At 41.1% G+C, this 16,196-nt stretch overlaps 1 protein-coding gene across 1 annotated transcript in view; it reads left to right on the forward strand.

Annotated features, from left to right (window-relative positions):
* ush2a (Usher syndrome 2A (autosomal recessive, mild)) overlaps positions 1–16,196 on the forward strand; it is a 112,400-nt gene that overhangs the window by 20,049 nt on the left and 76,155 nt on the right. The window contains exons 15-28 of the mRNA XM_061276698.1: positions 2,294–2,577; positions 2,936–3,161; positions 3,235–3,372; positions 3,430–3,610; positions 4,218–4,381; positions 4,488–4,646; positions 4,725–4,953; positions 5,063–5,186; positions 5,287–5,434; positions 7,008–7,292; positions 8,422–8,597; positions 8,677–8,824; positions 12,020–12,126; positions 12,484–12,607. Of these exons, the coding sequence (XP_061132682.1) occupies positions 2,294–2,577; positions 2,936–3,161; positions 3,235–3,372; positions 3,430–3,610; positions 4,218–4,381; positions 4,488–4,646; positions 4,725–4,953; positions 5,063–5,186; positions 5,287–5,434; positions 7,008–7,292; positions 8,422–8,597; positions 8,677–8,824; positions 12,020–12,126; positions 12,484–12,607 (2,493 nt within the window). The remainder of the gene's footprint in view (positions 1–2,293; positions 2,578–2,935; positions 3,162–3,234; positions 3,373–3,429; positions 3,611–4,217; positions 4,382–4,487; positions 4,647–4,724; positions 4,954–5,062; positions 5,187–5,286; positions 5,435–7,007; positions 7,293–8,421; positions 8,598–8,676; positions 8,825–12,019; positions 12,127–12,483; positions 12,608–16,196) is intronic.

A 16,196-nucleotide genomic window follows, 5' to 3' on the forward strand; every position in this document is an offset into this window, starting at 1 on the left:
AGTTATTTAGGACATAGCCTCCATGTAGTGATGTGAAAATGAAGCTTCAAGAATTAGTTATTGTATTTTTTTACTTTTAGTCCAATGTAAAGAGTACCCTTTAGAGGACTGGAAAAATATAACTGGTTCATGAAGCAACTTTGAAGCTTCATTTCCCATCACTATCGCCATGACATCAACGACCCTAATTAAAATAATGGCTGTAGCAAATGGATGCATGAACTTTGTCATCTAAGTCCTGAAATGTCAATACATCAACTGTCCCATCATTGCCAGGCTAAAGCAGATAAACTGTGCGTGCCCTCAAAATAGGCATGTGTGTACCCGCTTTCATAAACATGCACATCCATAGTCCAAAGTGTTATGCCAGCCAAAATAAACAGGCTTTTCCGCCGGCGGTGCTCGCAGCCGTTATGCGTCTCTTTGTGATAAATACTTTCACTCTCTCCCCTGTGTGTCTTTGAAGAGCGCGCTCGTATGAAATGCAAAACCGGCCAGCGCTCCTCAACTCAACGCAACGTGGTTATAGCTAAGCCTCGCTACCAAGGGCCCCTCTCGCTTGTGTGTGTGTGCGTGTGTTTGTTCAAAGTTGCTAACATGTGTAATGTCCGTTAAAGCGTATGTGAAAGGGGGAGCAAGTGGATGGGTTTAGCCTTTTTTTTTCCGGTATCAATTTTCTGCAAGTTTCCTTTCACACCCATGTGTGGGTGTGAACGCATTCCATCAAGGACTAAGCTGCTATTTAATTCTCTAATTCAATGCCAAGTTGATTAAAACAAACTGCCGCGGCCCCTTGTATTTCCCCCTCCCTCCCCCTCTTACAAGAGCTGGCTTTCCCTTTCTTCTGTCCTTGTTTGTTTGCTCGCTCCCACAGGTATTTTTCAAAAATGAGATTTGATTATGGCAATTTATTACCGCCAAGCTGATACTTTGAGCAGAGCGATGGCAGGCGCGGCGCGCTTCAGAGGGACGCCACTGGAATGTGTACAGGCGGGCACACACTCTTAGCGTGGTGCCAGGGTGCTCTGTGTGTATAATAGTGTTTGAAATGGTGATGCATGAGCCTGTTAACCAGCTGGCTACTGATAAAAGGCCTAGGTCAGATCCTTAAAATACACACACACACCCCTACAAAAACAGTGTTGTGCCTGTCTGCCTCACAGTCCAAAGCTCACAGGTTCGAATCCCGGTCCTACCCGGCTTGTTCTTGCCGTGCATGCCTTTTTCTTTCCACATTCAATTAAAAACTCTAAACTGTCCTTAAGTGTGATTGGTTGCCTGAATCCATGGACACGACTTAATGGTTTTCTGATATAAGATTGCAGTCTTAAATTCTGTAATTATATTGTCATTTTATTGTGAGGGTCCGGTACCATGTAGTATATCATGATGTAATTCTTTACATTAACACCACGCACATAGTCGTAGTCACAATTTTTTAGTGGATCTGTACTAGTATGAAATATGATCTATGGCAAGAAATACTCATATCTATAAAACCATTAAAGTGGGAGCACTGGGGGTAATGCCAAGTGTCTGCCACACACTTTGCAGAACAGAACACACACACACACACACATTCACACCCAGCATATATGAACACAGGCTCCCTTCATAAAGGGCTGAGGGGACTGTGTTGCCCCCAGGCATCCATTTAGGGACAGATTGCCTGTCATGGAATACGTATGGCATATTCAAATAAGCACAGCTCACTCATACCACATATCACACTTTAACCAGCCCAGTTATATTGCTGCGCTAAAACCGCTTCTAGTACAATTCAGTCCTCTGCTATGAACTTATCATTTACACAATCTAAAAATAATAATTAATGAAGACATGTTTTCTGTGTTTGGCTTAAGTGTTGCTACATAAGTACGTCAGATTGCCTCTTGAGATGTCAAACGGACCTCACCTCTTATTGTTTCCACCCCAAAGTGGTAGTAGATTGTAACAGAGTGTATTTATAGGTACCTCCATCCATCTTTGTATCCCTCCATCACCTTGCCCCCCCCCCCCTCCATTCTTTGTAGTTCCTTAATTTATTTATTTTCCTGCTCAGTGAAATTAAGTGTTTGGCCTTAGGTAAGTGATCCATCATATGTAGAGGGCCTAGCCCTAATGATGGCAGTTTTATACACTCAAACACCATTTCTCTTGTTCTCACTTTCCCTCATAGTATATGCATGCACAAGTGAGGCAAATCAGAGCGCAACTCAGCACCCCCCCCCTTCACACTCACGCACACACACCTTTTTTGTAACGTCGCTCCTTTCCTCTGCTCTCCTCACAGGTCTGTCTTGCGACCGTTGTGAATTTGGTTTTTGGAACCTGTCCCATGCAGACGGCTGCGTTCCGTGTAATTGTGACCCCATGGGTTCCCTCAGCCCATTCTGTGAGCCTGAGGGGGGCCAATGTGAGTGTAAGCCCGGGGTGGGAGGTCAGCGCTGTGATTCATGTGGTCCTGGTTTGACTGGTTTGAGGCTGGAGGGAACATGCACCCCCTGCAACTGCTCAAAAGAAGGAACGCTACCTGGGACGGATTGTGATCCTCACACAGGCCAATGCGTGTGCAAGGCAAGTGTTTTCATTGTTCATTATTAATTATATCACAAAAAATCACCATGTTGAGCAATCAAAAAGTCGCAGCGGGCCACTGTTTGGCTAAATTAGGTTATTGTTGGAGAAACTTTGACTTTAGGACAAAGAATGTAGATTTTTTCCTTTAGATCATTCCCACAGCTATGTCCAGGCTCTCGACTGGTATCTGATCTGCCACAACATGACAAATAGCCTGAAACTGCTTCCCAGTCAGCACGATAGGAGATAAGACTATAAACAGGCTTATCATTTGTTTTAGGGTTGCCACACATGTTGGCATGTCGCTCCCGTGTTTCCATGAGATTTCATCTTTCTTATGTTTCTCTCCTTTTAGGAACATGTGGAAGGCCATCTTTGTGACACTTGTCGTCAAGGTTACCACACCATGGAACGGCGAAATTCTCTGGGCTGTCTGCCGTGTGCGTGCGACATCAACGGCACCGCGCCGGAGGGAGTATGTGATATGCGGACTGGCCAGTGCCCATGCAGGGAGGGGGTCGAGGGCATGCAGTGCACCAACTGTGCCCCCAACTACTTTAACACAAGTTTAGATATCCAGAGTAAGAAATAATAATAATAATAATATGGATTGAAAGTGAAAGAGAAATTAATATTGTTTGACTGTCCTATCAGATGGCTCAGTCCAGGGTTGTGCTCCTTGCACATGTGACCCAAGAGGAACAGTGACTGGCTCAGTGTGTGATAGCTCGACAGGACAGTGCATGTGCAAGCCAACACGCTATGGGAAAGACTGCAGCGCATGCCGACCAGGTGGGTGTGTTCGGTTACTAGGATTTCAAACAAGAATGTAATTTTTTTTCCCCCCAGGTTTCTACCTTTCTCCAGGTCAGAGTATGTGTGTGGAGTGTGACTGCCATCCCATGGGGGCAGTACAACGCAAGTGTGAACGCCAAACTGGCCAGTGTATGTGTGCCCATCCCTCGGTGGGAGGGCGGCGTTGTGATCGCTGTCAGGAGACCTTCTTTGGTTTCAACCCTGGTCTAGGAAGGTACACTAAGAAACACAATATTGATGATTTAGAAAGGTGATGCATAAGTGAGAAGGAACAAAACACTCAACAGTGTACGTGTGAAAGTGTGAGGCGGTTGGCCCGAAAATCATCCACTGCCCAGCCCTAGTGTGGGTAACACCATACGAGTGACCAAGACACACACACGATACTGTTAGTCACACATGCACACACATACTGACAGAGTCCAGTTTTTGTGAAACTCACTCACACACTTCATGACATTTAAGTGTATTCAGTATATAGTAAAAATTCTACAGTATAACAAATTACATGATGTGATATTTGAAGGATTTTCAATTTATTTATATATTTTTTCATGAATACTACAATGAAGTGCCATTAGAAACACCAAATTAGTTTTTGTTTTCATCATTTTGAATTGTATTATCAATCTTTAGACAAAATGTTTATCATATGATCAGCTTGTTAAAAAAGAGTCTGCCCTTAAACGGGTGTCATAATCACGCAATATTTTTGTCTATCAACATATCATCCTGTGCAATACCTCAAATTTGTCAGTAAAAAGACGTGCTTTGATCGTCTTGCACACCTTTTTAATTACGCCCTCCTGCTGCTTGTCCAGATGCCAACCATGTGCTTGTGACCCGGTGGGCAGTGTCAATGGCTCCTGTGATTTAGATTTAGGACTGTGTCAGTGTAAGCTGCTGGTTACTGGGGCCAAATGTGATGAGTGTCAACACGGAGCAAGCCTTTTACGTGCAGAGAACATCTATGGCTGTAGTAAAGGTCTGCTTTCCAAAACAAACACAAGAGCGCAGATTTCTGATTTTGTTTGACACAGTTCCTGTCTTGTCTATCAAATTTGATCTTGTGCCTCTTTGTGTCCTTGCAGCCCCATCACAGCAACCTGCCCCTGTAGCTTTTGCTCTCAGCTTTTCTTCCATTAATTTGACTTGGCATCAGCCTGACTCCCCAAACTCCAACATCCTCAACTACACTCTCATAAGAGACAGGCAGCCCGTGCACAGCATACAGCGTCGCTATCCTTTCAGTAAGTGTAAACACACTAGATTGTATATTTCCTATCATTCTGAAAGTCCTCTAACATCCATCCTCATGTCATCTTAAGGTGCTGAATCATTCACAGACGTCAACTTGTCTCCTTATACCAACTATTCCTACTGGCTAATTACGGCTAACGTAGCCGGTGAGACAGTTAGCGCCACTTCTTACTACCAAACTTTGGCCGCACCGCCTAAATTGGACCAGCTGAATTTCAATCTTGTGGGAAGACCCGGCCCTACCAGTGCCAGCTTTAGCTGGAGCTCTCCACTGAATAACACCGGCCCAGTGGAGAGGTATGGAAGTCTCAGGAGCTAAAAAGATTTTGTCTCAATAATTTTATCCGTGAGGGAAATTAGAAGAAAAGGGATTGTCACTTAACATTTGTTGATTTTTCTTCCACAGGTTTGTGTTGTCGTCAACAGAATCATCTAGTGGAGCCGAGCCTGTCATCCACTACACAGGTTTATTGACTGAGGCAGTGGCAAGTGGCCTAAAAGCCTTCACCCAGTACACTGTCACTTTGGAGGTGGGTCAGAAAACGGCTACTTTACAAAAGCGTGCATTTTTATGGGTCTAGCAAGGATTTGTTTCAGCACTAAATGGGATGTCTCCCCTTCTCTTGAAAGGCGTGTTCATCTGGAGGCTGCACTTCCACTTCACCCTTGTCACTGCTGACAGCTGCTGCACCCCCACAAAACCAATCGCCACCCAAGGTCACTGCCACTGGACCTCACTCCCTGTTTGCTTCATGGGAGCCACCCGTTCAGCCAAACGGTGAGTCATCATCAACCAAACTACACAACTGTAAAGTTTCACGACCGCCTCGTGTACTGTTGAATCTATAGCGGTGACACAATCTCTCCATAAACGGACACTCTTAAAGTGTCTTTAACCTGAGGCAGAACCTGCTCAGGATGGCCATTGTAAAGCATGGAGATCTTTTTTCATCTTCTCATCTACTTTTAAAATTCACATTAACAACTTTACATTGTGTAGTCTTGAGGCAATGAAGGTAGAATGAATTTCAACGCTTGGCAGCAGTCCAAAGTAGGTGCTGCACTAAAATGACTCCTAAATGCATACAAATCTAAACAGAAATAAAAAGGGAAGTTTTCTGTCACCACTGTATGCCACTTTCACTTGTTGACATGCTGATTATTCTCATCAAGAACGACTCAACTGTGTTTGTCACTCAATTCTTCCAAGTGACCCCCCCCCCCCTTGCTCCATTTAACAGGACTACACACAAGCGCAAGTGCCTTTGCTAAATCCAGAGGGCTTTGCGATGGCTCTAAGGCTCAGTGTCCTCCAAAGACAGAGGTTTTCACATCATATGTGTCTGTGTCTTTTCAGTCTTTCTCTGTTAATCTTTGTCATATATTACACCGAGTAGCATGCTGCCCTCACCTTTGTATCGGTTGCCATGAGCGCAGTTTATTAAGACTTAACCTTAACCTTTTTAATGGTGTTCTTCTTAACTGGAGTCAAAGACTAGTCTGGTTGGGGAGGGACATTGAAAGCACCCTCGCTACAACTCTCTGTTCAGTTTATTTGTACAAAAAGCAGTAGCCAGGCTTATCTTCATTCTAATCTAGCTCTGTCATTTTCCTACTGCAAAAATTCTATTGGAGTCAGTGAGATCAGACGAGCGAGTGATTCCCCTTTGAATACAAAGCTGGCCTTGTCAGGACAGGCCTTCACTATTGACTCTCTATGATAGCCTTACAGCGTCAGCATTTGTTAAAAAAAAAAAGATGTGATTTCATTTTGCTGCCACCAGTAGAAAAGAGTAGTAAGCATGCTTTTTGTTTCCATTAATTTTATAAAGTCTTTATGTATTAAAGTGGAAGCAGAGGTAGGAAGAAATTGGGCCTATTCCGAAAGTGCAATGGCAATAGAGTACAGAGTATCTGGAAAGAGTTGTTGGAGTCTTATTGTGCTGAGATCGATAATCTAGCAGTTTTGTCGCGTGTCAACGGGTGTTGTCGGTGTAAGAGATACCAGCACATAGCGAAAGGGGGGTGGGAGAAAAAAAAAATCATTCTGTCAGGGATGGTTAAGTATTCAGCAATAAAGTGTCTAGACAGGTGCAGGGTGCGGTGCAGTTATCCACAGCCTGCTTTTGAAGAGAAATAAAGTTCACGTTCATGCAACGTTACTCCCAACATGCTCCCTACCTACCTCACATCTGGCCCGCACTGTTAAAAGCTTGTTACAGGTTCAAGCCAGAGCCAGATGATGCGAAGCGATTTTTTTTTTATATCGCATACTACAACATTGAATCAATCAATAATGATGGCGGCATTTTAATCTACTCCACATAACCTTTTTAACTGCTCCTCTACAGGAGTTATCACAAGGTACGAGCTGTTTTTACGGGGGCCGGCGGAGTCTCACAGCCTGTCAACTCTGACTGGTGAAAAGAGGATCTTTGTCAGCACCGGGTGGCTGGATCCAAGCGCCACCCCATTCCAAGCACAGCTCGTCAACGGGAGCAGCGCTTTGCCCCCTGAGAGCAGCACCGTTGTGGCCGGCCTGCAAGCCTTCTCCACCTATCAGATGAGAGTCGCTAGCGTCAATATGGCAGGAAGTGTCACATCAGGGTGGAGCACCGCACGCACAACGGAGGGAGGTTTGTACGCCATTTCTGGCCCTGTTCACTCGTTTCCATTTAAAAATTGTTTTACTTTTGGTGGTTTTTTTCTCTCTACATTATAAACATTAATCATTGTAAAACATGAAAAAGTCACATGGTTGATGTATTATTAATGTAAATGATTGTCGTTGTATATTTTTGAATATTTAGGAAATATCCATTGGACTCAATTAAGGTTTAATGCACCCCCCCACACACACACACACAAGCTCAGAGCTTTGCTGATTAGGTAACCTCAGCAACATATTAGCTATCAAAATTAGTTTTCCATTTGACTGAAATGAAAAAGCAGTCATGCAAAAATATTCAAGTCTTAAAATGACCAGAATCAATTTTTTGTTCAACAATAAAAATCCATCAAGCATTAGAATTACAATTTCAATAAAGTGGTATTTGGTTAAAATAGAACTTGTAATTTCAAGAGAAATAAAATGTTAAACTCCTAATACGAGATTTAAAAAAATAATAAATTTCTTTTGAAGTAACACTGTGACTGTGTAATCATTTTTAAATCTTCTGCTTTTATTCTCTTCATTTTTTTTAGTTCTATGTTTTATAACATTGAAAATAAAAACATGTTTGAGGGATAAAATTGTAGCTCATCATCTAACATTCAGCAATTATCTATATTTGGCTGTGGCAGCATTTTCTCATTCACTACACTTGTAATGAAACGGAACGTGGTGTGTAAAAGCTTACCGGTAAAAATGACCCGCTTTCAACAGACGCAATAAAATCCGATTTTTATTTAAAAATAACACAACAGACTGTTAGACATAATGTGAGTGAGAACGAGGGAAATGAGGGAAGAAATGAAAAATATGTCCGTGTGTGTGTGTGCGTGGGGGGTTCAATGTGTGCTTTCTTAGGGGGGTACTCATTAAGGTATTTGAATTTCAAAGAGATGATATGGCTCATTAAGACTAAATGATTGCCCCCCAACATCACTCTGGGTAAAACGCATACGATAACATCATTTAAGTGTGCCGTGTGTGTCACTGAATCTGTGCACACATGTATACATGCTAGGCTATATTCCAAAACCGCTTTGTGACTGACTCTGTTATCAGTCGGATCAACAATCTAAAGCCACTTATGTGTTTAGTTCCAGAGTTGATGGCTCCTCCGGATGTGACTGCGCTCTCCTCCACCAGTCTTAAAGTCACATGGAATACTTCTGAAGGTCATGGGGTCATTGCCAGAGGGCAGGTGATAGAATATCATGTCAATATGCTGACGGAACAGACCAACAGCACTTATGCTCCTCCAGTTGTCAGCCAGGTTAGTATTTCTATTCACTTTTATGTGAAGGTCTCTTGAACTAAATAATAAAATAGTCTTTTTTTCTTTTTCCTTGAAGGTCCTGCAGCGGTTTGGAGCCTCTGCCCAGCCCCTTTACATAGCAAAAGGATTGAAGCCTTACCATCTGTACAACTTTACTGTGACACTCTGCACAAAGAAAGGCTGCATTACTAGTCTTGCAAGATCTGGACAGACACATCCAGCAGGTAACACCCTAAAACGTGCTTTATTTTTTTTCAAAAGTCAATAATGCATGTGCTGCTTTGTATTGCAGCAATATAGTTGGCACTCAGTGGATAATTATTTATTACAGTCATACTCATTATATTAGGTTGAATGGAATATGCAAAATATGTGATGTTCACCTAACACCAGCTGAGGAAAGACAGTCAGTCCAAGTGGTAGGCAGATGTATTGCACACTTCAGCTTAAAATACACCTTAAAAATACATTTGCATTGATGTTCCTTTTCAACTTTATTTTGCCATATTCACTAACTCCATTTGTCATTTCTGTCTTTTAAAAAAATGGAACACGGTTGTAGAGAAACATGAATCAATCTTCATGAGAGTGTGTGCATTTATGTGTTTTATTTTTTTTGTACTGTTGATCCCACCACATACTTTTCCATCTGTTCACTCTGGATAGTACTACGTTTACTCCTCATTATATTTTGTGTTGTGTTGTTTATCGTTTTGGGTGAGTAGACAGTGAGTGGATGGTCGAGGCGGACAAAAACAAGCTTTCGTCTATAAATAGTAGCTCGGGGAGTTCAGCCTTTGAATGTAGTCTTAACAGCTACATCTGTCGACATAGTCATGTTTTCAGTCCATTCGATTCTTAAAAAGTCCTTCCTCTGCTTATGATGATGAATGATCCGTCGTATTGTAATCGGTGGACTTTTTAAATGTATTTTTAATGGCTACATCTGTTGACACAGCTCCAATGTTTGTTTTAAGCGATTCCAAAGACTTCTCTTGACTGTAATACAGTACAATACAATATGGCTTATTGTACCCAGTTGACTTTTTGAATGTATTTTTAACAGCCACATCTGTTGCCTCCATTTTGTTTCATCCAACGCCAAAGATGTCCCTTGTTTCAACTCTAAGAAATGATAGCGACATATGCCGTTTGCTTTTTTTTTTTTTTTTACCCAAAACAATTTGCATAGGATGCATTATACTGTGTATCACTTTATTCTTGGTAGTTTAAAACTGCAATCATGAGGTTCCTCCACAAATGTCATTATTTAGATTATTCCAATATTAGTTGGTTAGTTTCTTTCCCTGTAAAAGGTACATACAACTTCTCAGTATTGTTTTAAATAGAGTGAGTATAAAAAGTCTACACACCCCTGTTCAAATGCTATGTTTTTGCAATATAAAAAAATTAAAATCACTATATATTGTCTTCAACTTTGGTTGAAGTACAAATTTGTAATGTTCCACGCTCCGGGCATTTCGTTTCAAATGGAAACCTCTTGCATGTTTGGTTCAAAATCTCTTTTAATCAGGTTAACATAATCAAATGCAACATAATGTTGTGTACTAAAGGAAACTATGGAGAAATTCCACAAAACGCATTAAGTGGTACATTAAGCGCAACTGCTAGTAAGGTGCACTTGAGTGTGTTACTGATGCACTAATAAATCTAGCATACATACGAGCGGGCCATTAGAGGCTGCTACCATCTGTTGTAAGTGAGCAGGCAGCATCTGCAAAACCAGCGGAGCTACAAGTAAGCACATGACCAAATATTAACGTGCACGCTGAGACAGATGCAAACTGTCCATATGTGTTGAAGCATTTGCAATTGTTTCTATGCGTGCGTCTCTCTGGTAACTTATCGATCACGACGTAAAGTGAGTGGCTAATCAGGGGCTGATGGTGATGTTTTATGTATTCTACAGCAATAAAGACTTGTTCTACAAGACACACACACACACACGCGGAGACTCGCACACATACACACTCACACTGTAGCACCACTCAACAGAACAGGGACTTTATTGATTTCCGCATAATTGACCTAAGGCCCTTCTTGAGGGGAGAAATATGCATGGTAAGCGATGACCATGTCAATAAGTTGCGTGCTTGTGTGTGTGGTGTAACGGCGCGCTTAAGAGCCTGTTAAGATATGTCACGAGCTGCAAAAACAGAAAAGTCCAACATGCACTTTGGCTCCCGGGAGCTGCTCCACGATTTGGCTACTTCATTACAATCTCGGCAGCTAAAATTAACCTTTCTGCTGGACTCTTAACCTTGCCTGTGTAGGGATGTGTGTTTGAGGCTACGCCTGTAAGGTAAATGTGTAATTTTGTATTTTAGTTTTATTACAGCGAGTTAAAGCAATACCTGCAAGTGTGTGTGTGTGTGTGCAGGAGACAATGTCCCTAATGTCACCATAGCTCAATTTCAATAGACTGGTAAGCTATTGATTGGCAGTAATTTATGGTTTGATGTGCCAAGATGAGAAGCTGTCCACTCCCCTTTTAAGAGCTCTATTAGAAGTCGCAACGAAGATGGCCGCACGCGTGTGTCACGAAGAGTTAATTTACGCCCACCAAAAACCATTTAGACCATTAGAGGGAGACACACACTCCGAGAAACACAAGAATGGACAGACACTTAATACACACACATCCGTACACGATTCCGTCACTGGCCGTTTCCTCTCTCCATTCTTAAATATACCACTGCTCAACATGGCAGCCGGTCTCGGCGTGATTTATATAGAATACATATTGAAGCCACGGTTCTGGTAGCACCCTGTGTGTTTCAACGAGACATTTAATTCAACATCTAAAGGAAGGGAATTAAATTGACCCTCCGCTAAATGAAATTGTGACGTTTGCTAAGACTGTATGTTGAGAAACACTGGAGGTCTGGAGGGAACAAGATCATTGTATACTATAAATAACAATCAAGACACTTTATGTAAATCAATCAACTTTTACCTACCTAGTTTTTATCAGGCTTATCTGTAGGTATAGCATACTAATAAAAAGTCTTAATATAATGATATTATGAGATTTTCTTACAAAATATATATAATATATATAATTCTGATCGGGCATCTGGGGAACCAATGTGTTTGTGACGTCCAATTAAGGACTTTGACAAATTTTTCAAAACGAGGTAGTATACAAAATGCACTCAGAGGATTCAACATGAAGTACAGTTTAGCAGTTTTGATTGAAAGTATATTGATTTATGTATTTGTACCATATCGTTCTGACTGTAAAATTTAGCCCACACGGTGAAAATATTGTTGAGTAATTGGCATTCATATCACAACATGCATTTATTTTTTAATTCCACAGCAGATATGTTTAATAAATTAAACAAGCATGTTTTGTTCTAGCAAGTGGAAAGTGAGCATTTTCCGCCCTTTTGCAGCTCCAACAGGATTGTCTGCACCTCGACTATTCTCAGTCAACGAAAGTACCATTGAGATAGACTGGAATGTCCCAGCTCAACTCAATGGACCACCCCCTATGTACCAGGTATGTAAACAAGTCAATGTCGGTTTTTGCAGATGCGCACCCCAGAATAATCCTGGGAAAGAGTTGTGCATAACAAGAGGGACAATGTGTTTGTCTTTATAACTAGCATGACATTCCAGGTGAGTCTCCAGTGGCTTTCAATCCATCCAGTGCAAACATGCACTTAGTCAACAGGAACTTTGGTCGTCAAAGGTCACCATCACGGCAGCCTCGTGAAACACATATTTTTTTCCGATGGCTCAATTATTCATAAGCCATTTACGACGATTTGAAATCTACGTCTAATAGGCTGAAATGGAGATTGTTTCTCCGGTAGAAGTATTGTTGTAGTCATTCAGTCATACTTTTTTTTCCCAGGTGGAGAGGACAGACGTGTCTCTTTCTAACCCTCAAGGTCCTTTCATCAGAGGCACCAGGTTCTCTGGCAGTGGTTACTACCAGTTTCCTAGTGACACCTTGCCTGTGAACACCGATTTCACTGGTAAGAAGTCACATTCTGATTCACTCAAGAGGGCTGAGTAAACGCAACATGGTTCTAGTGACACAATTTGATGTATTTTAAATCTCAAGCTCTACGAACTAAATTGTATTTTTATAATTATATTTTTTTATTTTATTGTTTTTATTTATGACTAATTACTCTGCATTAACGGAGTCTTCTCGTGACAATTCTTTCGGATGACTTCTACAGTCATCTTAAAGGACAATTATCTTTCTGTTTACTAGCATCATTAGAGGGTTGAGCTGCTCAGCCAAACATGTTCTGCTTCATCTGAGAACATCAGCCAGTCTGACGCTCATAATTAATGACTGCTGATACTAATCAGTGCGATTTGAGCGACAAAAGCTCTTCTCTGCCATCCGAAACTTGTTCATTGCCCTGCTTGTATTGCAACTTCATTGTATGTGTTTCATATTTTTAATGCGGGAAGGGGTATTTGACGAAATCGACTTTGAGAAAAATTTGTGATCATTCCAACTTGTCTCAATTGCTTCACGATGCAAAACCCCGTCAACTGGTCACAATGGGATTACGATTCAATTCGATGTGGTACAGCTGTCGCAACATGTAGAAGCGACCCAAAGCCCAAACTAGCCAAGTTGATTAAATTAAAAACAAATACAAATCATCAGCAACATCAAAATCATTGACATATATTTGGTGTACATCTCTCATAAAAGACAATTGAATACATATCTCGATACCCGATGTGTGATACGATTCAAGGATGCACGGATACCCCGTCATTGGCCTTCGGCCTTTTTCTAGTGAACACTCAAGGCCATGTTGTTTTTTATTTTGTCCCACCCATGCATCTTGATCACAAAGAAAACTTATTCTCTCTGAGTGGAATCTTTTCTTCTACTCCAATCTTCTTCTTCATAAAAGGTAATGGATCAGACAATCACTTTCAGACCGGATCTATTGTAGACCATCAATGTGTCAGCAGTCCTCAAACCATCACCCTCTTCCAACCATCAATACTAATAGCATCATCTACAGACAATTATTCCCATCGAAGCGCACGGAACAGTGAACAAATCAAAGCCAAATTGGATTATGAATGTAATGCAGTGTAATGCCCCCTCGAGAGTCAATTGATCACAGAGGAGAGAGTCGTCAATCGTTGATGCCTTGCGGAAACCAAGCAACTTTGTGCACTGACAATTGTCACATTTGGATTCCTTTATACTGGATCGTCTTATAATGCTTCTACATACAAAACTCACGTCCCATTTGGTAGGCACCTTGGAGCTATTATTAATGTTATTGAATCAGCAATCTTTTTTTCTTATATTATTCATAGTCTCTGATCGCCTTTCCAAATCTGTCAATTAAAGGTACATTTACAAGGATGCTAAATCTTTGTTGAGAAATATTAAGTATCCACTCTTTACATCTGTACGCCCATGTCTGACCTTTGACCTTGTCTTATGGCCTCCAAATGATTATTTTTGTTCAGAGTAGGTTGCTTTTATTGTGATTGGACAGCACACTTCCATAAAAAGATTTCTTTTTTCAATTGTGATTAACGACGTCTCTTAATCCTGAACGAATCCGGGGTACTTAAGGTTACTATGTACCACACTGAATCTTACTTTAGCTAAAAGAGGATTATAAGTATATGCAATTAGTGCACTGATATGAATACCCATTAAGTGCTTGTTTCCATAAATGCATGTTAGTCCATTCATCTTTTCTATGATGCGTCTCTACATAAAATTCCCATGATGTGACTTCCGACTTTTATCGTTGAAGGAATATGTGTGGAATACATTACACTGAAAGAAATAATGGATTTAAATGGACACGGCTCTAAAACAGATTATGCAGTTCTCTCTCCTCATTTGTATTTCTTTGGTATTGGAGCCTGAAAGGGGCTGATTTTAATGCATCCTCATATTTCAACTAATCCAGATGTATTTCTTCAGCCTTCATTAAATGAAGAGAAATGAAACATCACAAACAGTGGTTAGGCCCGCCCCCCCAAAAAAGAACGAGTGGATGCTGGAACAAATAGACTTGGCTCGTTTCCAGTCACGTTTAATTCAGTACGGTCTTGCAGCACCACTGGAGTGACTGAGCAGGAAAGAGGGAAATGTTAAATGATACAAATTATTTTTCCCTAATTAATATGATTGATTGCCAGGCATTGATGTTGAGAGGAGAGGGGAGAAATGTGTGAAAGGAAAGTTTGCACAGACATCATTAGTTTTTCCCCATTTAAAGATTAATCAGAAGAGGCTGGGCTCTTTAATTCTGTCATTTGTATATTTAATGGGCTGCAGCAGAATCTATGGGTGTAATTAGCTAGCTGCCGCGCTCTCATTAATACGCCAAGCTCTGATTAATGCCAGCAGAGAGCTAACATGACTGGAGTTATTCAGGTTATGTTGGCTAGATGATTACACACAACCTCGTCCGTTTACCGAGACAGAGAGAGCAGAAACATTTAACAACACGGGCAACAATAGGACCCACTCAATAACTAAATCGAAAGAGTTCGACATATTAAAATCTAAGGTTGATCATGAAATATTATGGAAATATTGTGATGATCTCTAATAACATTTGTTTCCTTTTTGGGGTTCATTTTGTAATGTGTGAACACAGTCACTGAATCGGAATCACAATTTTTACAACACACAAAGAAAATTATGTCCGGTATGGTTTGGTGTGATGCACTTTTGCTTTACATGGGTTTTTAATTGCAACCAAAGGAAGTGAATTATATGTGGTAGATAAATGGTAAAATGCTAAATCTAGTGCACTTAAATACCGTCCTAAGTGCTTTGCAAATCAAAGCGGGGGTTCAGTGTCTTGCACAAGGACACCTGAACAGCGGACAGTCAACTTGTGATCCTTCGGTGACTGAATGCCATCCTCTACCAAATGAGGCACACACAAAAGTGTGAAAGCACCCTTAAACGGAGCGCTCCCAGATACTTTTGACGAGACTCTGATAAGTCTTTTCCAATTAGCTGAATCCTTGTCCAAAACGCTTCAGCTGATTTGTGTGTGTGTGCGTTTGTGTGTGTCGCGCCTGTCATGATGCGTGCTCAGGTCTGTTTGTTGATGGCTCCAAAGTGGTTGTCAGTGTGAAGTAGCACAAGTCCTGGGGGGGAATCCCAGGGAAGTAATGCTGAGCACGGGCAGAGTGTTACTTAGCCGTTGTACACTTGGACCTTCCTGAGCATGTGTTGACAGTCCATCCCTCCCAAGCAGATAAACACAATCAGTTGAAAACATGAAAAAAATGCTTTATTATTATGACAAAAGCCGATAAAGGATGATATTTAATTTGAGTTAGCGCAAATTGGTTTGTTTATTGTTTGTAATAATAACAATGTGTCAATATCTCTGCAAAGGAAGTTTTTGTTGGCAAGATTGTGCAGAGACCTCTGCTGCTTTCCTTAGCACAATGTGAAAGACTGGAACAAGGAATTACCCAATTTCCTCACTAAATCTCTTTGGGGCTATACATTACATTTTACAGAGGTCTATTGATTGTCCTATTAATCTGGAAGAAAGAGAAAGTTTTCCAACAAGTAGTACAGTGGACGCAGCC

The sequence above is a fragment of the Syngnathus typhle genome, linkage group LG4 (genome assembly GCF_033458585.1).
Source record: "Syngnathus typhle isolate RoL2023-S1 ecotype Sweden linkage group LG4, RoL_Styp_1.0, whole genome shotgun sequence".
NCBI lineage: Eukaryota > Metazoa > Chordata > Actinopteri > Syngnathiformes > Syngnathidae > Syngnathus > Syngnathus typhle.